General features: G+C 37.6%; 1 protein-coding gene across 3 annotated transcripts in view; it reads right to left on the bottom strand.

Annotated features, from left to right (window-relative positions):
- Nucleotides 1–15,165: 15,165 nt before the first annotated feature.
- The window catches only part of Katnbl1 (katanin regulatory subunit B1 like 1), a 36,567-nt gene continuing 27,281 nt past the window's right edge, over nucleotides 15,166–24,451 (bottom strand). Inside the window, exons 4-11 of one of the 3 annotated variants that reach the window (XR_013108744.1) lie at nucleotides 23,615–23,894; nucleotides 22,258–22,376; nucleotides 21,527–21,577; nucleotides 21,343–21,432; nucleotides 20,362–20,451; nucleotides 19,097–19,190; nucleotides 16,688–17,206; nucleotides 15,166–15,804 (exon numbers count right to left, since the gene is read on the bottom strand). Coding sequence is in view for 2 of the 3 variants with exons in the window: in XM_034496685.2 (XP_034352576.1) it covers nucleotides 17,174–17,206; nucleotides 19,097–19,190; nucleotides 20,362–20,451; nucleotides 21,343–21,432; nucleotides 21,527–21,577; nucleotides 22,258–22,376; nucleotides 23,615–23,894 (757 nt within the window). In the remaining variant the exon portion in view is untranslated. Of the gene's footprint in view, nucleotides 17,207–19,096; nucleotides 19,191–20,361; nucleotides 20,452–21,342; nucleotides 21,433–21,526; nucleotides 21,578–22,257; nucleotides 22,377–23,614; nucleotides 23,895–24,451 lie in introns of all 3 variants that reach the window. The other 2 variants (XM_034496685.2, XM_076929455.1) reach the window with 2 other exon arrangements.

Raw genomic sequence — 24,451 nt, 5'->3', positions numbered from 1 at the left:
ATCACAAGTGTGGGCTACCACATCCAGCCTGAACATTTCTTCTTCAGGTTGCACAGACCTAAGAGCTAGCAATAACAGAGTGGCTACTTGTTTTTGTTTTGTTTTGTTTTGTTTTTGTTTGCTGTGAAGATACCATACCCAGGGAAACTTACAGAAGAAAGAGTTTATTTGGAGCTTACAGTTTCAAATGATGAGTCTATGAACATCACGGGCAGGAAGCATGGCAGTGTGTAGGCAGGCACGAAACTGAAACTGCTGAGAACTTACATCTAGATTTACAAGCAGAAGGCAGAGAAAGCTAACTGGGAATGGTGTGGGCTTTTGAAACCCCAAAGCCCATCCCTGCAGACACACTTCCTAGTCTTTTCCAACAGTTCCACCAATTAGGGGCCCAAGTATTCAAATTTATGAGCCTATGGAGGCTAGTCTTACTCAAACCATGACACTACTTAAAATTTAAATTCAATAAAGGTGCTTCCAGTCTACACCATGGTCAAGGGAGTACACCATAAGGGAAGAATAAACTAAGATATGAAGCTCAAAGACAGACTATTTGGGGATGAAATGGGAGGATGGTTAAAAGAAAAACAGGAAAGGAAGAAACGTTTTCAACACAGAGTTTGAAAGCTGAGAGTGAAGTTGCATAGTGGGTCAGGTGGATTACTTGAAAAGTGCTCTGACACCCAGTGTGTGTGTTCACACACATGATCTTGAGAGGAGGCCTGGGGTGATATGAACATCACTCACATTGCAAAGCTTCTTTCAGCTGATCACAAAGGATGCGTGAGACTATAGTAATTCTTTTAAATTCCTGCCTCAAAGACTACTTGTGAAATAGATTCATAAGATTTCATCATCAAAATAGTTATTTTCTCAATTTACTACAGCTTTATTAAAGCATCAAGAAATTCCAGTCAGGTCACTAGCCGCAGTCATTAGCAAAGGTCATTAACACTGAACAGGCCCTGGGCAAAATGAAGTGAGTTAGCCTCTGACTTCTACCATAGGTGAGGATGCTGTCATTTCTTTTTATCTAATATCTAACTCCAAAATATAGTAGTTTTGTTAACATCAATAGTGAAATAATTCCAAAGAGGCAACAGTGATGAAAGCATTAGTAAGCTTATAAAGTATTTGTCTGAATGGATTTTGTATTTAATGTGTGCTATTTAAAACTGATAGTCACCAATCCTTCATTCTGAAGCAATCAACCGTAACTTCTTGTACCCACTCAAAAGAAACTGTAGAAATCACAGATACACAGCCACATCTCCAGATCACCTTCTTTTAAGACACTGATTTTCGTTTCTCCTTAAAATGTGTGCACCTATTCATAGACTTTATAACATGCACACAGCAAGGATATCTAACAGTATTTTTTTCTTAATAGTATTTTTAAATTAATTTTCATAATTTAAAAAATTATTTATGTGAGGAGGATGGAGAATAGATACACATGTATTCATGAAGACGGCTTTGGGTGTCCTCTAGAACTCTCCACTTAAGTTCTATGAGGTAGGGTCTCAAAGCCCCAGGGTCCTGATACTGGGGCTTATGTTTTCTTCCCTAGGCAAGAAGCCAGAAGTCTCCAACAGTCCTCCCATCTCTTCCTTCTTAGAGCTGAGGTTACAGGTCTGCACAGGATGGCCAGCTTATGTAGGTTTTGAGATCTGAACTTTGATCCTTATGACTGCAGAAAGCACTCTTAGCTAATGAGCCATATCTCTAGCCCTGACATTATGGTTTTAAATCTCTGCTTTTACAAGCACAGAATCTATTAACAAGACAATTTATGAAACAGGTTCATATATTTTTATTAATTCAGAGTTAATAATTTCTTGCACTTCTGTGTTGAAATGGAAAGTGAAATAGTAATAAATTCCAGCCAAGTAAACAGAAAGGATTCTTATCAAGTTAGTGTCTCTGCAGGGATGCGAATGTCGTTCAACACACACAGATCTGTAAGTGTAATTTGGCACAGAAACAGACTTAAGGATAGAAGCCATATGATGATTTAAATTTATATAAGTTCAATGTTACTACATAATAAAACCCCAAGTGGGGAAAAATAGAAGTAAAAGGAATACACCTCACATGATAAAGGCCACATGTGAAAACCTATAGCAAGCACAACTCTATATTTTTTTTTTCCGAGACAGGGTTTCTCTGTGTAGTCCTGGCTGTCCTGGAACTCACTCTGTAGACCAGGCTGGCCTCGAACTCAGAAATCCGCCTGCCTCTGCCTCCCAAGTGCTGGGATTAAAGGCGTGCGCCGCCACCACCCAGCAGCAAGCACAACTCTAAATAGAAAGAAATGAGAGCATTTCTTCTGAAATATGAAATGAGTTAAGGATGCCCTTTTTTTTTTTTTTTTTTTTTTTTTTTGGTATTCAATTTAGTGCTCAAAGTCTTGGCTAGAACAGGAGAAATTAAAAGGTTATAAATAGGAAAGGACATTAATTTATCCCTTCTTTTAGAAAACATAACCTAGTAGTTAAAACACTAAGACTCCATTAGAAAACCTAGAATTAATAAACACTTTCAGTTAAGTAAGCAGGATGCAAAACAGACACAAAATCAACAGCTTTGCTGTATCCCAATAACAGATTTGCTGAGAAATAAATCGGGGTCAATCCCATTCATGACTACTCCAAAAAAAAAAAAAAATGTAAATGCTGGCCTGCGGAGATGACTCGGTCAGCAACGCACCTGATGCACAGGCATGAGGAACTGAGTCTCGTTGCCACAAACCCACATGAAAGCTGCATGTGGTGGCGCGCGCCTGTCATCCCGGCGCTGAAGGCAGAGGTATGTGATCCCTAAAGCTCGCAGGCCAGCTTTTCCAGCTCAGTCAGCAAGCTCTAGGTTTGGTAGGAAAATAAGTCTCCAAAACTAAGGTAAAAGACAGATGAAGGCACACAACTAATTTCTGTCCTCTACCCTCCGTGGACATGGAAACTGATGACAACTGTTTGACCACGCCACGATGAAGCCTATTATTTTATATTCTGACATTAAAAAGAATTGAAAGATGAGGCCTGAAATATCCATAGAGATGGGAAGACCATTAGGCTTAAAATATAGTTGATTTGCGTTCAGAGACCAGGCTCCTAAATGATTTTGGGGGATGACAAAGAAAAAGAAAAACTTGTTTACTCTTCCTATATGTCCCACAGAAGAAGCAGCCTCCTGTAGTCTCTAGAAACACATGCCCAACAGCAGAGTTCCTAGGAAAATTAGCTTCATGCTCATGTTAAACATATTAAGAAGGGGGATGTAAGCCTCCAGATTTAAAAAATTCATTAGGAAGAAGGCTAGAATTATCTCTTAACTTCATATTCAAATTAGGAGTCTCATTTTCATTGTGTGATTCTTACGGGATCACACGTGTGTGCCATCGTGCCTGGTAAAACTTTAGATCAAAATAATACTTGTGCTATTAAGAAGACATGAGGGACAACCTTCAGTGTCTCCCTAGATTTGTCAAAATACTATCTAAATAGTATTTTAAATGTTTCTACTTTGTAATTGTAAAGAACCTCCCTAGATTTGTCAAAATACTATCTAAATAGTATTTTAAATGTTTCTACTTTGTCTGTAATTGTAAAGAACCATACCGTGGATCTGCTGTAGCAAAGCTCCGGCTGAAAGCCCATGCATAGCAGGCACGGACACATAAGATATATTTAGACTGCTATCAGAACACCTGGGACTTCACAAAAGCCGATCAAAACATTCATGTAAGATTTAATGTTTTATACAAAAGAAACACACATTAGACATAACCTGAGTAGAAAATTCTTTGAAAAAAATCACAAAATGTACACACATAAGGGGTAATAGGAATGCCTATTTTATTCAATGTGTATCCAAAGGCTGTTTTCCTTGCGCCTCTGCTGCTGCTATTTTGGATGAGAATTACAAGGGTGAAGCTCAAGGAAGTGGTGTCAGACTGGCTGCCTGGTTTTCTACGTCCTAGCTGTGGGGTTGTGGGCAAACTAGTTACTCTTATGTTCTTTCATTCCTCCCACAAACAACTGTAGTACCTACCCATGCTCCCCACCCCCATTCCTGGTGAGGAGGAAGCATTAAGATTTTGTAATCTCCAAGAGTCCTTTCTTTTCCCCTGCTGGAGGCCTCAATTTTATCTAAGGCCTTCCTTCTTTAAAGAAAAAGCGAGGTGTTTGTTTTTCTTCAGTAGTCTTTGATAGGCAGTAATGTATGCTATCAAAAAGAATTAGAAAAATATTCCTTAATATACATTACATATCATAAAATCACTAATGACTCTTGGGAGAAAATAAAGGGAGAAAACGTATGCAATTTTAACCTAGGCGAGTTGCTAAAATGCTGAAAGGCTCCTGTGCAGAGGCAGCTCTGCTGTGCCTCACATGAATCGGTCTCAAAGTGCTGACTGGATCACAAACTGCAAGTGACTCAGCAAACTCTGTCAGAAGGGAGGATGCTGGTTCAAATAAAGGGATGTGATGTTCCTCTGGATGCAGAAAGTCAAAGCAAATAATCTACCAGTATTGTATGGCAATATTCAAGATCTTGAATATCCAAAAGGTCAGATCGGGCTGCCGTGAAGGCACTTAAGCCTATAGCAGATTAAGGATTTACTTCAGCTCCTGGTTTTCAGGAATGCAGAACTTTCAGTGTGACAAAACGTTGACCAAATATGTCAAGGCATATTAAGCAGTTTTATCAAGATCACCTTTCCATTGTGGTATTTTACACAGAGGTTGTTCGGTATTCTGAGGACTTGTTATCATAGATTAGAGCTGGTAATTATTTTTAATAAAGTGAAGTTTGATTCATATCTCAAAATCTATGTAAATAAAATATACTTCACATGAAAAATCCTTCTGTGCCCAAGTTTGAAGTGTTTAAATCTTAGGTCTCCAGATCCCAACCCGTGTCTCCTCTAATCATTATTTGTGGCTCTGCTTGTACTGAGGAACGCTTCCTCTAAGTCATTAAAGGGAAGACTTTAGCTGTTGTTGTAGCTCAATGTTAAAAGTGAGATCAGTATGTGAAACCCTGTATTAAACCACCAGCACCCTAAATCACCCAACCAACAGACCCACCCACCCACCCACCCACCCCTCAATTTCTACCTAACTACATAAACAACTCTGATGCAAAAAGTTCCTTAATTTCCTCTGAGACAGTTCAGGGAATTTATTTCTTTTCAGTTAACCACACCCCTATACAGGAGTGTTTCTGGCATATGGCTTGTGTTAGAAATGTAATCTGTAGTCATTACAAAACCACTGGACAGTGCCAATTGTGTTAAGTAAAAATATTTTTTGTTTAAAGCATCATAAAAGGAGAAGATGGGGACATGCTCATTTAAAGACTGGTTTTATATAATTTATACTTTTTTTTCTGTGAAAGATGACATCAAAAACACAAAGGAGAGGTTGGCTGGAGAGTCTGCTCTGGTTAAAAGCCTGTACTGTGCTTGCAGAGGACCTGAGTTCAGCTCCCAGCAGCCATGCGTGGTAGCTTACTAACTAACACCTGTAACTCCAGCTCCAGGGTAGCTCATGTCGTCCTCTGACCTCCACAGGCATGTGTATTCATGTTCACATTTCACACAGACACACTCATATACATAATAAAAAATAGATTTTTAAAGAAAATATCAAACAGCCCTATGGTTTTCTTGACATACATAAATGTAAATGTTTCCCCTAAAGAGCCAAAAACAGCAATTAGGAAGAATGTTTACTGCCACAATTTAGGAAAAAAAGAGTATGGGGGGGCAGGCGGGGGGGGGTTTGGGGGGACAATACTTAGAACTTACCAAGTAGCCATTTACTTAGTAGGATTCAAGGTGTGTAGTCTAGCAGGCTTATTATCATGTATATTAAACATGACAACAATTTTATTATTATTATTATTATTATTATTATTATTATTATTATTATTATTATTTTGGTTTTTCGAGACAGGGTTTCTCTGTGTAGCCCTGGCTGTCCTGGAACTCACTCTGTAGACCAGGCTGGCCTCGAACTCAGAAATCCGCCTGCCTCTGCCTCCCAAGTGCTGGGATCAAAGGTGTGCGCCACCACTTCCCGGCTATCAGTAAGTTTTGAAATCCTTAGCTCTAACTAGATAATGATCTGGAAATACTGTAATAAAACTGTGGATGGAGTTCTCATGGGAAATCCTCCCCAGGAACTCCTAGTCTACAAATACGCAGGGCACAATTAAGGAGCATAAAATAAACGCTGCACAGAAACCACTGGACACTGCTATCCCCAAAGGATAACTTAGCGGGTAATGTGATAATGATAAGAATGGATATATCTAGTTCGTACATATGTTTTCTGTGGTACAGGTACAGGGACTGTGCACATGTTTTACCAGTGCTCTGCCACTGAGTCCTTTTGTACACACATACCCAATCCTTTTAGATAACATCATAAAAATGAACAGGATGACCATGGTATATCAATCTCACTATTAAAATAAAATTTCACAAGAGTTCTGATTATAAAAGTCTCCAGGTACCGACTGACACAAGGGGCAAACAACTTCTCTCTTCTAGTTTGAAAAAAAAGCTACGCTGGACGTGGTGGTCCAGGACTAGGACGACCTCAGCAGCTGGGAAGCTGTGGCAGGAAGCTCGAAATTTTGAGACTTGGCTGTACAGTGAGACCCTGTCTACAAAACCCAAAACAAAAACAAGAAGGAAAAAACAAAAACCCAACATTTGTTTTAATAAGGTGCAGTAGTTTTACATTTGAGTATGAAACTGCTTACTTTTGGAGCTTCCTAAGACTGAGGTTAAAATGCAAAGACTTCCAAACTATGGTTTTAGAACTATAGTACACTTACAGCTTTATGACGTGGAGATTAATTACCATTTGTGCTGTGTGTCAACACACAGCAAGGAATTGGTAGCTATGGACAGCCCCATCGTCATCTAGTTGGTAACTGATAACCTCGCAGTTCAATGCCTGTGCCCCACAGCCACAGGTAATGGCACACAGCAGAGGATATTAACATGCTCTTGTACCAGATAGCTCAAAATGGGGTGCAAAACCATCTTAATTCTCCAATAAAAATTTGAGGAAACCTGAAGTATGCCTTTAGAGAACTTTATCAGAATGACTAAAAAAAGGTTTGTATTCATTCAACTGGAAGGAAGAAAAAAAATCTAGTCTATCTGAATTTTGAGACTCTGTTCCTGTACTGAACTTAGTTACTATGTGACAAACCAAACATTTCACTGCTATCATTAGCATTTCTTATACCAGTAGCATTTAGATGTTCATAAGCTTCGTACGTTAGCCCTCAGATTCCTGTTAATCAACATCACACTTAAATGGTCTGAGCAGTCAGCTGTGTCTTTTATTCTCAGAAGATGGAGCAGGAGATAGTTTAAGAGATAATATCTAACTAGAAACTCAAGCTGCACGTGATATGACAAATGGGAGTGCCAGCTGCTGAAGCTCACAGAAACTATATATTTTATAAATACCCTTTAATTAAAGTACTTGATTTCAAAGATACAGTGCAGTTTGTCATATCACAGTAGACAAGAGCTGCATTAGCAGTTAAAGAAAGCACCACACTTCATGTCAATCAAACACGAAATTTGTAAACTCCCTTATCAACCTATATTTTCAAAAAAATATTGAGTTCTGGCTCTACCTCCCTATTGCTGAGATTACAGGCAAGCATCACCACAGGCGGCTTTCATGTGGTGTTTGTAATCTGAACTGAGGTCCCCATGGTTGCATAGCAAGCGCTTTACGGAGCTATCATATCTACCAAAGCCTAACAAATTAGTTTGTTTCAATTGCTATACTTCCAGGCAGTTAGTCACTCTTAACAAGTGAATTTTATTTTCAAAAAGATTTTCATAAATGATAAAACAAAAAATATAGAATATTTTTAAAGTATTAAGGTACTAATACATTTCTGATATTTTGCTATTTGTTGGCTTAGGTAAGTCAGAAACTCTGAATGTAAAGGCATTTGGTGTCTGATACTGTAAGTCTGCCAACCTGAGTTTAATCTTGGGATCCCATGTGAAAGTGAAAGGAGAAAGCCATCCAGCTGCTCTTGGACTGCCATGTATGCACAATGCATTTATGGCCATGCACATCACACATACACAATGAATTGTAAAAAAAAAAAAAATCTAAGTCTTTACTAAGAAATAAAAGAATCATGAATCAACTGAATCTTCCTGTTGTTGTTCATTGAAGTGCCAGCTCATTCAAGACTATTCCCCACTTTCTCTTCTATGAGGTGCAGTCTATCTGGTTTTATGTTGAGGTTTTTGACCTATTTGGACTCAATTTTGTGCAGGGTGATGGATATGGATCTATTTGCATTCCTCTACATGCTGATATCCAGTTAGGCCAGCACCATTTATTGAATATTATTCAGCTGTTAAAAACAAAGACATCATGAAATTCGCAGGCAAATGGATGGAACTAGAAAAGAACATCATGAGTGAGGTAACCTAGACCCAGAAAGACAAACATGGTATGTACTCACTTTTAAGTGGAGATTAGCTGTAAAGAATAATCTTGCTACAATCACCAGACTCAGAGAAGCCAGGTAATAAGGAGGCTTCAATGAGGGATGCATGGATCTCCCTGGGAAGGTGAAATATTTTGCAGGTGGAATGGAGGCAGACGGGGATAGAAACAGGAGGTATCAGGTGAGGGGGTGGAGGGAGTGAATACTGGAAGAAAAGACTAGAATTGGGAGGTCATTTTAAAGGTTGGGTAGAAACCTGGTGTAATGGAAACTTCCAGGAATCAACAATGGTGACCCTAGAGAACACTCCTAGTAAGGCTTCTAGTGGACAGATTGGGACACCAAGCCAGCCACAAAACCTTCAACCTACAATTTGTCCTGCCTGCAAGATGTGCTGGAATAAAAAATGGTGCAGAACTTGAGGGAGTGACCAGCCAATGACTGGTCCAACTTGAGACCCGTGCTACAAGAGGGAGCCCACACCTGACACTGTCTGGAGGGTCAGGAACCAGAGTCTGGATAGCCCAGAGACCTATGACAGAACCAAACAGTACCAAAGGGAAAAAAGAAAAAGTAAATGAAATGATTCCTAATGATACACTGCTACACTCAGATGGAAGCCTAGCAATAATCACCATCAGAGAAGCTTCATCCAGCAACGAATGGGAGCAGATGCTGAAAGCCACAGCCAAACATTTTACAGAACTTGGGGAAGACTTCAGAAGACAGGAAGGGAGGACTATAGGAGCAAAAGGGATCAAGGACACCACAGGAAAACAGTTCAGAGTCAACTATGTAGGGTTCAGAGACTGAACTGGTAATCAGGGAGCCCGAATTAGGTTCTCTGTATATATGTTATGGTTGTATAGCTTGGTGTTCTTGTTGGACCCCTAACAGTGGCAGCGAAGAGTATCTCTGACCCTTTGTCTGTGCTCGGGGCCCCTTTCCTCCTACTGGATTGCTTCATTCAGCCTTGATATGAGGGAATACGCCTAATCTTATTGTAACCATGTGTGGCTGACATCTCTGGGAGGCCTGCCCTATCTGAAGGGAAATGGAGGAGTGGATCTGGGGGAGAGGGACGAGAGAGAGAGAGAGAGAGAGAGAGAGAGAGAGAGAGACTAGAGAGGGGAACAAAGATATGAAAGGATAAATTTAAAAAATTTAGGGGGACTGTTTTCAGAAATCAGTATGTTCTTTAGTGATTTTAAAGATAAATATACTAAAATCATTGTGATGATTCTTAATTACTTTTAGATAAAAATGGAAAACACCCAAGAGACATTCTTCAATTCTGAGAATTTACATATTTCACACATTATATGAAAATATCCACTACATAAGTAATCTCACTTACACAGATTTTATGTGGAATGCAGAGACCATACAGCAAAGAAAACAAACATAACCTTTACGAGTCATATGTTTTATTTGTGTGGTTTGATTTTGTTGCAGTGCATTCATAACCCAGCTTCCTAAAACTAAAGGGAGATGATGGGATTATTTTTATTCTAAAACTATTTATTTTCTGCCAAGCTGTGAGAAAAAACTCTGGAGTATTAAATTACTTTATACAATTTATGTCCGAAGAGCCCACAGATTTGCTTAATTGTGTAAGAAATAAAAATTCCAACTACTTGCCAGGCTTTGTGGGATTGAGAGGGACCAGTCTCCTGGCCTCGCAGACCTACCAATTTAGCTGAGAAGACAGCCAAGCATAGAAAACTGGTAAGTTGGAGTAAGAAACCAGGGCTAATGAGTACCCAGTGGAGGCCTGCACTAGCCACAGAAGCTAGAGACTTTCCCAAGGGAAGTGCAGAGTTGAGGTGAACAAAGTATTTTCAGAAGAAGCACAATATACCCAAAAATTGAACCTAGTGCTTTTTGAACTGGAGATGCTGAGATAATGTAAGTATGCCAGTGTTTAAATGGGCGCCTCAAAAGTTCATATGCTTCAAATTTTGCTCATAGTTAACAGTATTTGGAGGTGGGAAATCTGGGGTGGAGTAATAAAGATTCAGTGAAGTCATGAGGGCTGGCCTCCCCATGATAGCTTCAGTGAGTGACCTTATGAGAACAGGAAGAAAGACCTGGGCTACCACAATGTGAGGCAGCATGAAAACCCTCACTAAGCAGAGGCTGGCACACCATGCTTAAATTCTTCAGCCTCCTGAACTGTAAAAAATCAATTGTGGAGCTGACGAAGAAGCCTGGGTGGCAGAGCGCTTGCCATTGGCCCTGGTTTGGATCTCTAGCCCTGTAAAAAACCATGTGTGGTGAACTTGTCTATAATCCTACCACTTGAGAAGTTGAGGTAGAAAGATCAGAAGTTCTAGGCAGCACTGGCTGGATGTCTCAATAGGGAATGTCACTGTCACCAAGCCTAATAAATAAACTAAGTTCAATCCCCAGGACCCACATGGCAAAAGAGACCCTATTCCTGCAAGCTTTCCTCTGACTTCCACATTTCCTACTCCTCCCAAAATGTAAAAACAACAACAAAGTTTAAGATTATCCATAGCGACTTAGCAAGTTCATGGACAGTGTGGGAATATAACACTGTCTCAAAACAAACTACAAGTTAGTCTTGGGTATTTTAAGAGGTAACAAGACATAATACCTTAAAAGACTGTGTATAGAGGTCAGAGGATAGCCTCTAGTGTCATTATCAGGAATGTCTACCTGGCCGGGCAGTGGTGGCGAACACCTTTAATCCCAGCAGTTGGGAGGCAGAGGCAGGCGGATTTCTGAGTTCGAGGCCAGCCTGGTCTACAGAGTGAATTCCAGGACAGCCAGGGCTACACAGAGAAACTCTGTCTCAAAAAACAAACAAACAAAACCCAAAGGAATGTCTACCTGAACAATTAGTGCAGATGCCAAAGGAAATGTCAGAACAAATGGTGGGGTTTGTATGTGTGTGTGTGTGCTTGTGTTTTTGGGTTGTTTTGTTTTGTTTTTTCCCCGACAGTGATCCCAAGTAGGCTAAGCTGGCTGACTAGCCAGAGCCCAAGTGCACCTGTCTCCCCTGTGCTTACCACCATGTTCAGGTCTTTAACAAGGGTTCTGGGATTTGAACTCAGGTCGCTGTGTTTGCAGAGCAAGCACTCTATTGACTGAACTATCTCTGTAGACTCTCTTAAGAGACCTTTAAGAGTGACAGTAGGATGTCTGCCTTACAAATTACCTTGATGCAGTGAGTATACAGAATGGGTTGTAGAGATGCGGGATCAATGAAAGGCACAAATGTCTGCTGGAATCAATCCCTCTAGTTTAATGGAAGGAGAAACTAAGAAAGGTAATAAGCAGAGAAAAATTTAGGGGTTGCAATAACAGTACTTAATGATTTAGAAATAGTTTAAGAAGAAATTTGCATCTCAGCAAGAACTGATATTAGGGATATTCGGTACGAATGCTAATCCAGGACCCAGGAAGACTTAGAGTCTGTATGCACAGTAGATGAAGGGAAACAAATACAAAATAAGGCTAACTCTGGAACAGCTGAATCCAGATGTCTTAAGATATCCCAGTGGATGCTTTCAATGGGCAACAGAATATACAACTTTAAATCCTGGAGCGACATTTAAGAAAACATACATAATATATGTAGCAGAGGACTGCCTTGTCTAGCCTCAGCGGGAGAGGACATGCCTATCTTACAGACTTGATTCCCCAGAAGGGGGGTTGCCTGAGGAGGGGGGAGCACCTTCTCAGAGGTGAAGGGGAGAGGTATGCGGAGGGGGGGAGGACTTTGTGAGGGAGAACAGGAGGGGGCAATATTTGAGATATAAATAAATATAATAATTATTTATTAATAAATACAAAATAAAAATAATTATAATTTAAAAAAATAAAAAAGCATACATAATAGTAAACAATGTTTTCTTTAAAAAACACATTTATTTGGTCAACCAAAATAATAGTTTCTCTTCTGCACCCCAAATAAGAACAATTAATGCAGATGCCAAAGGAAACATCAGAACAAATGGCGTTTTGAAGATGTTTTCTCAAGGTGCTTTTCAAATCTCAAGGGCATAAGCCAAGACCTCGAACACCATCTACAGTAAGTGTCTGGAAGCACACACCTCTCGTGGTTCAACATATTCTGGGACTCAGTTACTTTCTTACCTTGAAAAGAAGAAAACCTCACCTCTTCCTAGAGCTTTGGTGTAAATAAAAATTAATACAATTTGAATGAAAACATAAGAATCAGAGCCAGGTGGAGGCATGAGTCTTTATGGTCTCAGCATTCAGTGGGCAGATCTGAGTTTGAGATCAGCCTGTTTACAGAGTGAGTTCCAGGACAGGCAAGCTACACAGAGAAGTCTTGTCTCAATGAATCAAGGAGAGGGGGTGGGGGGGGAGAGGAGGAAAAGGAGAAGGAAAGGAGGGAGGGATGAAGGAAGGGAAGGAGAGGGAGGGGAAGGGAGGGGGAAAGAGATAGAAAAGAAAAAAGGGATAGGAAAAGAATCAGTACTTCAGGAAGTATTTGGGGGCCAAATCCTTATCTAGATTTTGGAAACTCTCATCTGAAAATGGTTCGAAGAATAAAAATTCTGCAATATCAAAGCAATATTTTTATGACAGATTTTTTAAAATCTCATCAGCAGGTTTACTTTACTATTGCCTTTACTGAAAATACTGGTAAACAGCAGCTGTATCTTTTTGTTTTGTAACTAATTTAATCTTCAAAAGACAATGTGGTGATTTAATGTTCTAAATGTAGTTGTACTTACTTTTTACTAAAGTTTGGTTCTTAATAGACACTGTTAGCTCAATGGCTTCACCCAGAGAAAATTATAAATACAGCATTTTAATATAATGACTAAAAAATATGTTAAATGTAGTACTGGAAAATGTACCCAGCATGCTAGCTACAATGCAATATTCATTTCTATTGCTACAGTGTTGTTAGTAATTCCATATATATATATATTACAAATTGGACGCATGTAATGTTTAAAGATGAAAGTTTTCTGTTGTTTTCTTTTTGAGTCAGGGTCTTACTTTGTAATCCTGGCTGGTCTGAACTTGCCTCATAGATCAGGCTGTCCTTGAACCTACAGAAATCACCTGCCTGTTGCCCAAGTGATGGGATTATAGGCTTGTACTGCCACTATGCAAGGCTTAGGAATAAACTTTTTCCTGTATACTCCTGTCACAAAATAAGAAGGGAGAAGAGTAGAATATTACAAAGATTTTTTTTACAATCTTATGACTAGAAAAATAAAAGGAAAATGCATATATTTGTAAACACCTGTCAACACATGACACTATTTCCATCTGAAAGAACCCAGAAAATGTCTGTACTAGCAGTCATGTAGTAAGTTGTAGGTAAGTCAGATTTGTGGTTCTTCCTCCAACAGACAAAGGCAACTGATATGACCATTTTGTTAAGTAGAAAGAAGACTAGGATGCCTGATGAAATATTAGCTTAAAGACTGTTTTTTTCCAGACTCCTTCAGTAATGTAAGTAAGCAGACACTTAAATATGACTTCTATTATTAGTATTTAATAGTCAAGAATCCTTCCAATTAATTATGGCTATTGTTTATCATCTCAACAACTTACAAAACAAGGAAATAATAAATTTGAGAAAACTACCAATTTAGTGGCTAGAAATGTAGTAATGGAGCCATATAACCATGTCCAAGATTCTTATAAGGTATAGATCAAACACCAAGAATCACTAGCATTTAATTCAATAGTAGACTTTAGAGATTAGTTCTAGTATCATACTCCCCACTTACATCCAAATTCCTACATTTCAGAATTTATACATAAAATTGATACCAACTGCTTTTTAAATTGCTGCCAAAAATATTTTAAAAAACTATTTGCTAATACTTTCTTCCTAATATTAAGGCTTATTCTGATCATGACCACACATTACAAAAATCTGTTTATTTTATCTGTAGCAGGTACAAAGTACTCAATTATGATTATCTATCACCTCAATAATCTAGCTGTCCCTAAACCTGCAAAGTTACCAAAGTACAGACAATTTAAGAAGGCAGAAAAGTTGACAAGTCGTAGAGACCTTGGGCAACTCCACTATGGTATTCTGTTTAGCAGCGCAGCGCAGCAACAACAAAGCAACTGAATACAGTCCTACCTGAAGTAGGACAACACAGTGAGTGGCCCTAATGTCCTTTGGCTGTTTGGTAGAGATAACCCTATCGTAATGAAAATGTAGTATGAAAGGACTTTAATAGTAACAGAAATGTTCGAAAATCCTTATTTCATACACCTGTTGTCCAAGGAGCTTAAGGTCACCACTCAGTAGCTGGGGTGCTAAGGCCAAGGACAGAACTGAAGCGTGTGCTGTGAGGTAAGGCTGCTTCTTTCATTGCCCCAAGCATAAAAAATGGAGCATGCCATCTCATTCAATGTCAACAAACATATTTAGGCATAAGAATTCTGTTAAAACAATAGTACTGCTTCTTACTATACTTAATTGTTATTGATACTTCATTTACTTGAATCTTGATTTTTTTAAAAGATACTGTTGAGTCAATAATCGGATTCATATTATTTGATACTGTGCAACTAAAAAATGATAAAGTCTGATTTTGAATATTTTCTTTTCAAACCTAGGAATCTCTAGTATCATACAAATCAATCATTCTATTTCTCTTTGAGAAGTAAACACCACATTCCTTGTGATCACAAATTGAATTTATTAAGCGTATACTGAAGGGAATATACAATCAGAAACCACAGAATTTCTTTGTGCATGTGAGGAGTTTAATGAATTTAAAAGATCAGACTCAAACCCTTAGTCTCATCAGCATCACACGCCAAGCAAACCATATTAACTGCCCAAATGGCTCAATAAGACAGTGAAAACTAAAGGACTAAGACGAAAGAAAGGCTGTAGTTCCCATCTTAAGGTTTCAGAATGATGGAGGTTTATGAAATTCCCACATTCTGAAAAATGACTTCTTACATACCTCACCTCACAATCACAAAACTAGTCATCTGGAATGACTCTGAGGATATAATAATCAATTACTACAACGGATATTCATTCTGTGGTGTACATAGATACCTGGAATAATAGCTATACAAAACAGAATTCGGTGAAAAGTAACACTTTCAATATCTCCGTAGCAAGAAACGATGCTGGGGAGGCTTCTCAGTAGTCACTGTTTAAGTTTTAAAATGTACATTGGGATATGAAGAGGAAGTCAATTTCTCTTTTCTGGAAGCTTGCAAGCCTTATTACAGAAAGATGATGAATGGGCCAGCAGGAGTGGTAGTCAACTGCAATTCCATCTAAGACAGGTACGATTCAAACTGTTAAGACATTCCAAAATTCAGTACACTGATGCTTCAAATGGCCATGTTAAAAAAACAAAACACAAAAACGCTTGCATATAGTTTGCTGGGATTTCATACTAACCATTAGAGGAGGTAGTGATGCATTGTGTTGGAACTTAAAGTACAATGTCAGCATTAACTGTAAACAATTCTGAAACATTGTATGGAACTTTTCAGAACACATTTAGTGACAAGGAATTAACTAGATTTCATATAAAATTAGAATTAAAAAAGCAAAAATATAGAAATATTTAGTAAATTTACTTAAAGGAAGTTTAAATGTTACAGAAATGAAAAATATTAGAACTCTATATACAATAAACAGTGAATATAAATTAGCCAACTCCATGGACATTTCCAGTTAAGCATTCATACAAATACATATTCACCTTTTTTCTTTATGTAAGAATAACACATACATACAAACATAACATGAAGATTCTTGCCAAAAAAAATCAGAGATGCTAAAAATTTCTCAAGTTTAAAAAAAATGGTGTTAGCCGGGCAGTGGTGGCGCACGCCTTTAATCCCAGCACTTGGGAGGCAGAGGCAGGTGGATTTCTGAGATCAAGGCCAGCCTGGTCTACAGAGTGAGTTCCAGGACATCCAGGGCTACACACAGAAACTCTGTCTCAAAAAACTGAAAAAAAAAAAAAAAAAAGGTGTTGATATATATTTCAACAACATTCTACATGAATGTAAACCCCTGATTTAATTCCATGATTTTATCATGCCAGAAGCATGGCTGCTTTTAATTTTTTTAAAAAGATATATTGGTATTATAACACATTGGCTTATCAATAATTAAGGCATTTGTATACAGTATCAGTGTGGATAAAAAAATTTTAATATTACTTACTATAATGCTTTAAACTTTCGAAGTCTTTCCGACAGAAGAAAATAGCTGCACACATTTAAGTGTTTCTTCATAAAACACAATAAAAATTTTAATGATTGGTCTTTATAGTTCCTGATAATAAATAAGTCCTATCTTATTTTTACATACTATAAATCATATTCTTATGCAGGACTGAGTTAAGACCCAGTAGTTCTTAAACAGCGCTACCAAATGGCCATTTAATTCTGCATGCAGCAAGGGCAAACAGTCTTCATAGTGCACTTTCACCTCATTGAAGTTGAAGCCGCTCCTTCTGGATATTTCCACTTCAATGTGAAGTAGATTGTTAGGATTTCATTAGTGGTTTTATTATGTGGCTTTTTAAAAGAAAAAAAAAATGGTTTTATTTCTTCCACAGTTCTCGGTTCTCAGGAGAGACCTACTTTTGGAAATCATATAATCCAGCGCTGTCTGAATAACCAAATACTCTTTAGAAGATGAAATCTCTCAATGCAGCTGTAATAAATAAGCATCTACGTCCTTAAAGGAGGAAAGAAAGATCCTATTAGTTAATTAAGCAAATACAAACACACTTAACCTGCATTCTTTTCTGCTTGCTTCTTAATTTGCCCTAATTTCCTTTGAAGCCTTTAAAAAGAAGGAAGAAATCTTATTCAAAATTTTGATATGCATTTGTTTACCACAGGTCCTGGCACATATTACATGTTCAATAATGTTGAACAAAAACATAAACAAAAACAAAAGCAAAGCAAAAAGATATAAAAGTAAGCTAGGCAGTGGTGGCACCTGACTTTTATCCCAGCACTTAAGAGGCAGAGACAGGCAGAGCTTTTTGAGTTCAAAGCCAGTCTGGTCTACAGAGCGAGTTCCTGCACAGCCAAGACTATACAGAGAAACCATGTCTCAAAGAAACAAAACCCAAAAGATCTAAAAGTGGACTGGGGACTTGGGGGAGGAAGGGTGACTGGAAGTAGTGGGAGGGCAAGATCAGTATGACCAGAATGTACTATACACATGAATGGGTCAAAGAAAACATTTATTTTTAAGATTTTTTTAATGAAAATGTATAGCTTCTAATGTTTTTTTTCTTCCTTATTTACTTTATATACCACCCATTGCTCCCTGAAAACATTTATTTTTAAAGCAACATATTTGGGGGCTGATATCACAGTAAAGATTTTACTATAGACTTTATATTGAAACTTTAATTACTCAACAATTTTCACGATCACCATAGTATATTAAGGCTATGTTTCTAAAAAAGCTTTTCCTTTTTAGTAAAAAGAGAATTTAAGTTAACCAGGCATGGCAGCACACTCCTCTGATCCTGGCACTTGGGAGCTGAGGCAAGAGGATGGTTTATCTCAGCACCAGGATGGGCTTCACAGTGACGTAAGGATAGCCCTGACTATACAGACCTGTCTCAATAACCATAACATTTAAAAAAAAAAAAAAAATCAAGCCGGCCGGTGGTGGCGCATGCCTTTAATCCCAGCACTTGGGAGGCAGAGGCAGGTGGATTTCTGAGTTTGAGGCTAGCCTGGTCTACAGAGTGAGTTCCAGGACAGCCAGGGCTACACAGAGAAACCCTGTCTCAAAAAACCAAAAAAAAAAAAAAAAAAATCAAAATTTTTGGCAAACAATGCTTTTCAGCTCTACTAAAGTCTTCATAGTAATGTGTTATGTATACTTTAAAACTATAAGCAACAAACAACTTCAGAAAAATAGAGCTGTTTATAAGACTTTAATCTAAATGAAAGATTCTGAAGAATATTGGAGATGAATTTGAAAAAAGTGTGACTGTAACACAAAACATTAAAGAAAAACTCACTGTGTCAATAATCATAGTAAAAGTAGTGAATCAAAAAAGAATTCTTGCCAAACATGATGATATATACTTTTAATCCCAGTACTTGGGAGGCAAAGGCAGGCAGATTTCTGTGAGTTTGAGGCCAGCCTAGCCTACAAAGCAAGTTCCAGGCCAACCAGGGCTACATAGTAAAACTGTCTGAGCAAAAACAAAGACAGACAAAGAGGTAAGGTAGGGAGGGAGAAAAGGGGATGCAGTAGGGGGCTGGGAAATATACAGTGATATATTTAATGCTCAATCTCATTTGTTTCTTTTTACATAGGTATACAAGAAAATTCCATGAGCCAGTAACATAAATATTTCCTTAAACCATACAATGTTTTTATTTTCTGGCAAATAACTATTCATGACAACCAGCAGCAGGGTGGAAATGCTTCTTACCACCAATTCTTTCTGCAATTATAACTATCAATGTCCTCTAGGAGTTTAAATATTAAAATCCCAACTAGTAATGTGCCTTTTTCCTATGAGAGATAAGCATATCAATACAAATCAATATTAAATTCACATATAACTCTTAAATTACAAATATAGATTACCTTAGCTATATTACCAGTATATCCCGGAACCAAAGTAAGATGGTTTTCCTGTTCCCATAATCCATTCAACTGTTGCTTTAAAATTTTAATATTTCTGAAGAAAAAAAAAGAAAAACAAGAAAGCAAATAGTAAGATACAGACTTGCTCTTAACTTATTTATATCAGCAGAAAACCATATACTAAAGTCAAGCAACTTCTTGAAAGAGTATATGCCATGCCAGACAGAAATTCATGAATATTTGGTTGTCAAAGTAGATGAAACAGCAAGTAGGCATATGAAGTAAGTGGACAACTTTCTTGGGTATGAGGTAGAAAATTTTGTTGAGTCCACAAAGACTATGGAATTTAAGAGGGAATTGGGGAGAGAGACTGTGTTGTTTTCAACATTGTCTGGCTCTTTGTTCTTTGTTCCTTTTTTTGTTTTTTGTTTTTTAATACAAAGTTTTGCTATGCAGCCTAGGCTAGCCTCAAGCTTGTGTTCTTCCTGCCTTGGCCTTCCTGTGCTGGGATTACAGACGTGTTCCATACCTGGCTTGAGTTCAGTACATTTAGGAGAATCCTCACATATATTCAAACTAAGGCAATAATCAAATCATGTTAATTATAACCATTTTCAGAGACCTGTCAGGACAGTTTCATTCTTTACTGCACCAAGGGCAGCTCCTTTCTTCTACCTTACTAGTACAGTGCATGTGAAGGTTATGCCCCTGCTATGTTGTTACCCCTCGTGAGGGAAGGGCTGAGATAGGTATGCTGCCTTTTATCAGCACTGAGGATGTTGGGGCTGAAGACACATAGTGAGAGGGTCACAAAACAAACATAAGAGGTAAGGTACTGGCAGCAGAGCTATAAGGAGTTATGGGATTCTGCATGGTTTTTCATAAATAAAAAGTACCTCAGTTCAATATTTCTCTGAAAATGAAGAAAATAAAATTATATGATGATCACAGAATAAACTCACTACTTTGTTTAATTAAGATACTTTTCCCTGAGTTCAAGGCCAGCCTGGTCTATAGAATGAGTTCCAGGACAGCTAGAGCTACACAAAGGAACCCTGTCTTGAAAAAAACAACCCCCCCCCCCAAAAAAAACAACAAAAAAGATACTTTTCCATATAAATTTCAGCACAAATTATCTTCCCCCTGCCCCATGAGACTTGGGAACACGGGATTCGAACTCGGGCGCAGTCGGCCCTCTGGCGGCAGGCGCCAAAGCCGTGCACAACCGCACGCTCGCTACAAATTATCTTTAAAGCTATACTTACCCATCACTTATAGTTTCTGATTTAGATGAGAGTTCTGACCACCACCTTTTTATTACTGCTTGAAGCCAGTTTAAGCCAACAATTACATATCTGAAATAAAATATTGTGACAAAATGTAAGTGTTTTCATATAAGCCTATAATAATAATGATACCTCCCAAAAGCTCCCACAGATATACATACACTAATCACTCCTCTTAAGAAAAATATATTTGCTGGGCAGTGGTGGCGCACGCATTTAATTTATTTTATATATATATATATATTTTTTTTTTTCTTTTCTTCCCCCCCCACCCCCCACCCCCCCACCCTCCCCCACCCCCCCACCCCCCCACCCCCCCACCCCCCAAGACAGGGGTTTCTCTGTGTAGCCCTGGCTGTCCTGGAACTCACTCTGTAGACCAGGCTAGCCTTGAACTCAGAAATCCACCTGCCTCTGCCTCCCAAGTGCTGGGATTAAAGGTGTGCGCCACCACTGCCCGGCTAAGAAAAATATATTTTACTACTTTCATGATCTACTTCACAAAGCCAGAGAAATTACATAGCTATTCTTAGATCTTTTTGTAATTTTTCTTTAGTGTTTATATTCCTGTCCTAATCATATATAAACTCCTTGGGAGCAGAAACAGGGATGGAGAAAATGGCTCAGTGGGTAAATGAATCTGACAACAAAGCTGACAACAGTTGAAGGAGAACCAACTTCTAGAGGCTGTTCTCTCACCCCACTGTCACAATAAATAAAGTGTAGGTAAGATGTTTTAATTAAAAAAAACAAAACTGGGGGGAATGGGGTAGGGGATAAAATTTGAAATGTAAATATAATATCCAATAAAAAAAGGAAAAAAAAAAAAAGAAACAAACAACAACAACAAAAAAAACCAGGCATTATGTACCTCCCAGTCTCCTACCACGTACTCGCAAAACAAAAAAATCAAGACTGTTAAGAGAGAAAAAGGAAGCTAAAATTTAAATTAGCACTTACTCTTCAAATCTGCTTTGAAGTAAAGACTTTACTAGAGGAAATAAGTCTACACAGCAGCCAAGTGAAATATATTGTTTTTCTTCCTGTAAACTAAAGAAATTATAAAGTTATAAAATATGAACTGATTAAAAATTGTTTTTCCTTAAAGCTTTTTTTTTCTGGAAAAAAAAATTACTGTTTTTACCTATTGGTTAGAACAGGAAGGCAATCTACCACAACTCCAAGGTCTTCTATCCTGCGAGTACAAGACACATACCATTGCTTAGAGTGTCCTTAGTTACATTCATATTACAATCTCCATCCTCCTTTCAAGGCATTTGATATTTAACAACTTCAGTATTTATCATGAGTCAAGTACTGGGGATATAAAGGGAAACAGAGACAGGGATTGCTGTCGAGTGCCTGAGTGGGTGTAGGAGGCAACAGTGGATCAAAGAGAGGTAAACACAGAATAAACACACAGAGCAGGATGCTGACGGTAAGTGCTACAGAGGGACAGAAAAAGACACGGGAAAGGATGAACCACATCTTTTTAAAGAAGGTACTCAGTGAGGCATGGAGTAGGCATCAGTAATGCAGTATTTCAGAGACTTAAGTACAACGACGAGGGCAATGCTTAAAATTCCCAAAGGGAATTTTTTTTCAAATGGTAGGTTTCCCACATTTAGTTTTACAGATAAGAAAAGAATCCTAACCAGAAAAAGTAAGAGCTTTGTTTTCTGTATCCTTATTACACTTAAATTGGTGATGAATGTAATTTAAACGATAGTGTCTCTATGGATGCTAAATACAATGTTTAAATTTTAACCAATAAAAACTTTCTTAAAAGTCACTTTTCAAAAAAATAAAATAGTCACTTTTCATATCTCATTAAAAATTACTCATGTTAAACAGAAACAAAAATGTCATACTCACCTCACTAAATAAGCTACAAGTTCACTTATACTTCTCTTTCTCCAGAAAGTCAAAGCTACATTCAATCTCAAATTCCTGCTGAATAGAACCTGAGCCATTGTCTCATGGTCCTGAGAAACCTGAAAAGCAATAATCTAATCTGTTAAAAAACCACACTGAAACATGACAGACTTTTTTTTTTTTAAATAATAAAAACGGTCTGGTAGACACAGCCTTAAATTATGCAAAGTTAACTCCTTATACTGGCCCTCAAAAAAGAATACTGTAGTTTACAGTTGAATTCAGTGAATGAATGATGTGAACAAATTTAGTACTTTTTATTTCCTCTCTCCTTGCTATTGGTTTTTTTTTTTTCCCTCAAAAATCCCAGTAGTTTATACAGCAAGTTATTTCTATCCGAATTTTATGGATGTGGACAGAGAAAAGGTAAGCACATAGGCTAGTGATTACCAAATAAACAGCATGAGAGATGGAGCACAGACTAGAGTGTGGTCCTGTTACAACCACGACAGATGTGCCATCTAATTTTAAATAAGGTAATACATTCCTATTATGAAAACTTTAGCTCAAAACTATTTAAGACAAAAAGTGAATACCCTACTGGCAAAAGTATCTGACATCATTGTCCAGAGCAATTACAGCCACTAAACTGGAATGTGTCTTCCCAAATCATGCTTTAGACAATGACAAATAGGTACATATAGTAACACACCAAAAAGTTTAAAATTTTATTTAAAAAAAATTATTTTTGTCTATACATAAACATATGAATCCATGGGCATTTTCAATGCTAAAACACATATGGACTTCATTTAACAAAAAACAGTAACATATTTTTAGTCTTTATATATCACCATTTTTTTTAGATTATTTCTTATTTTTCTATTAAAGCTGTTTCTGTAAACACTGTGATGTGTGTAAACACATATATTTGCATAGTTACTTTCCTTAGGGTTAATTTTACAGTAACATTTAAAAGATGTAGAAGCAGGTTTGCTGAATCAGGTCCCCACTGGGTAGTTCAAAGAACCCAGCAAAACTGACTAGATAACAGGTTTCACTGATCTACTTTTAAGGTAAAAGGTCTCTATCCTGTCTTCCTTTAAATTTCTCCTTGCCAACTTGTCACTTTGGATATTTACAACAGCCTATCAGGCATTTCATTCTATTTCAGACACTGTTAGAGACAGGGGTTCATCTGTACATCTGTCTTAGGCAGTGAACACAATTCAAATACATATGTATTCAATAAGTGGCTATCAGCTAAAAGAAGAAAGAGGGGGAAAAAAGGAAATCAAAAGCAAAACAACGCAACTAGTAGTACAACAGGAATAAAGTTAAGCTAAAACTGACTTACCTCAGAAAAGAAACCACTATATTTTGATGATGGGTTTTCTGTCTGTGAAGACCCAGAATCACTGGTGTTAATCACAAATGTCCGACCATCGTGTCGTAAATTTTCAGGTAGATGGCCTGCACAAGCCAGTTCATTTTCTTTATTTGCCATGTCACAGCCCCCACTGTTAGGGGACTGCTTAGTTCTGTAACAAAGATTTGGGAAGGAATGACGAACTAACTTTCTGTGGTAGAGCACCTTGCGAAGTTTATCTGGGCTTTTCACTGCTTGTCCAACTGTTCTGTAAAAAGAATTTAAATAAAAAAAGAAAAAAAAGCAAAGAGAATGTTTTAAATGAAAATTTAAACAACTACATTTTGCAATTATAATCCACTAAAACTAGAAGAAAATAATTTAAAAAGTCAAGTCTTAATTTGAAGAGGAAAATAAAAATTATAAATTATCTGGAAGGCAATAAAAATGTGGCGAGTTATACAAAATAAAAACAAAAGGACATAATAGCTTCTGTGTTTTAAAATGAAATATTAAAAACCACGGGAACAGCAAAATAGGAACACTTTTCAGACATCTAAGCTTTTTCTAAACAACTAACTCATTTTCTAGTAAGTGAAAAATTATTCACATTTGGATATTTAAGTTTATTTATTTTAAGCTAGAACATATTTAATTTTGTGTATGAAAAATACAACAAACAAAATCTTATAGAGTACCAGTTTCCAGAAGCTTTGGGGATTATTATTATTATTACTTTTTGCTTCCTTACCATCATAGAGAAGCAGTTTTCTCTCACCACAATGGACTGCCTCATCACAGACCCAAAGGCAACAAGTCAGAGAC

The sequence above is a fragment of the Arvicanthis niloticus genome, chromosome 2 (assembly GCF_011762505.2).
Source record: "Arvicanthis niloticus isolate mArvNil1 chromosome 2, mArvNil1.pat.X, whole genome shotgun sequence".
NCBI classification, from domain to species: Eukaryota; Metazoa; Chordata; class Mammalia; order Rodentia; family Muridae; genus Arvicanthis; species Arvicanthis niloticus.
Note: the sequence above shows the minus strand (reverse complement) of the source record. Positions and strands in the feature narration are given on the sequence as shown.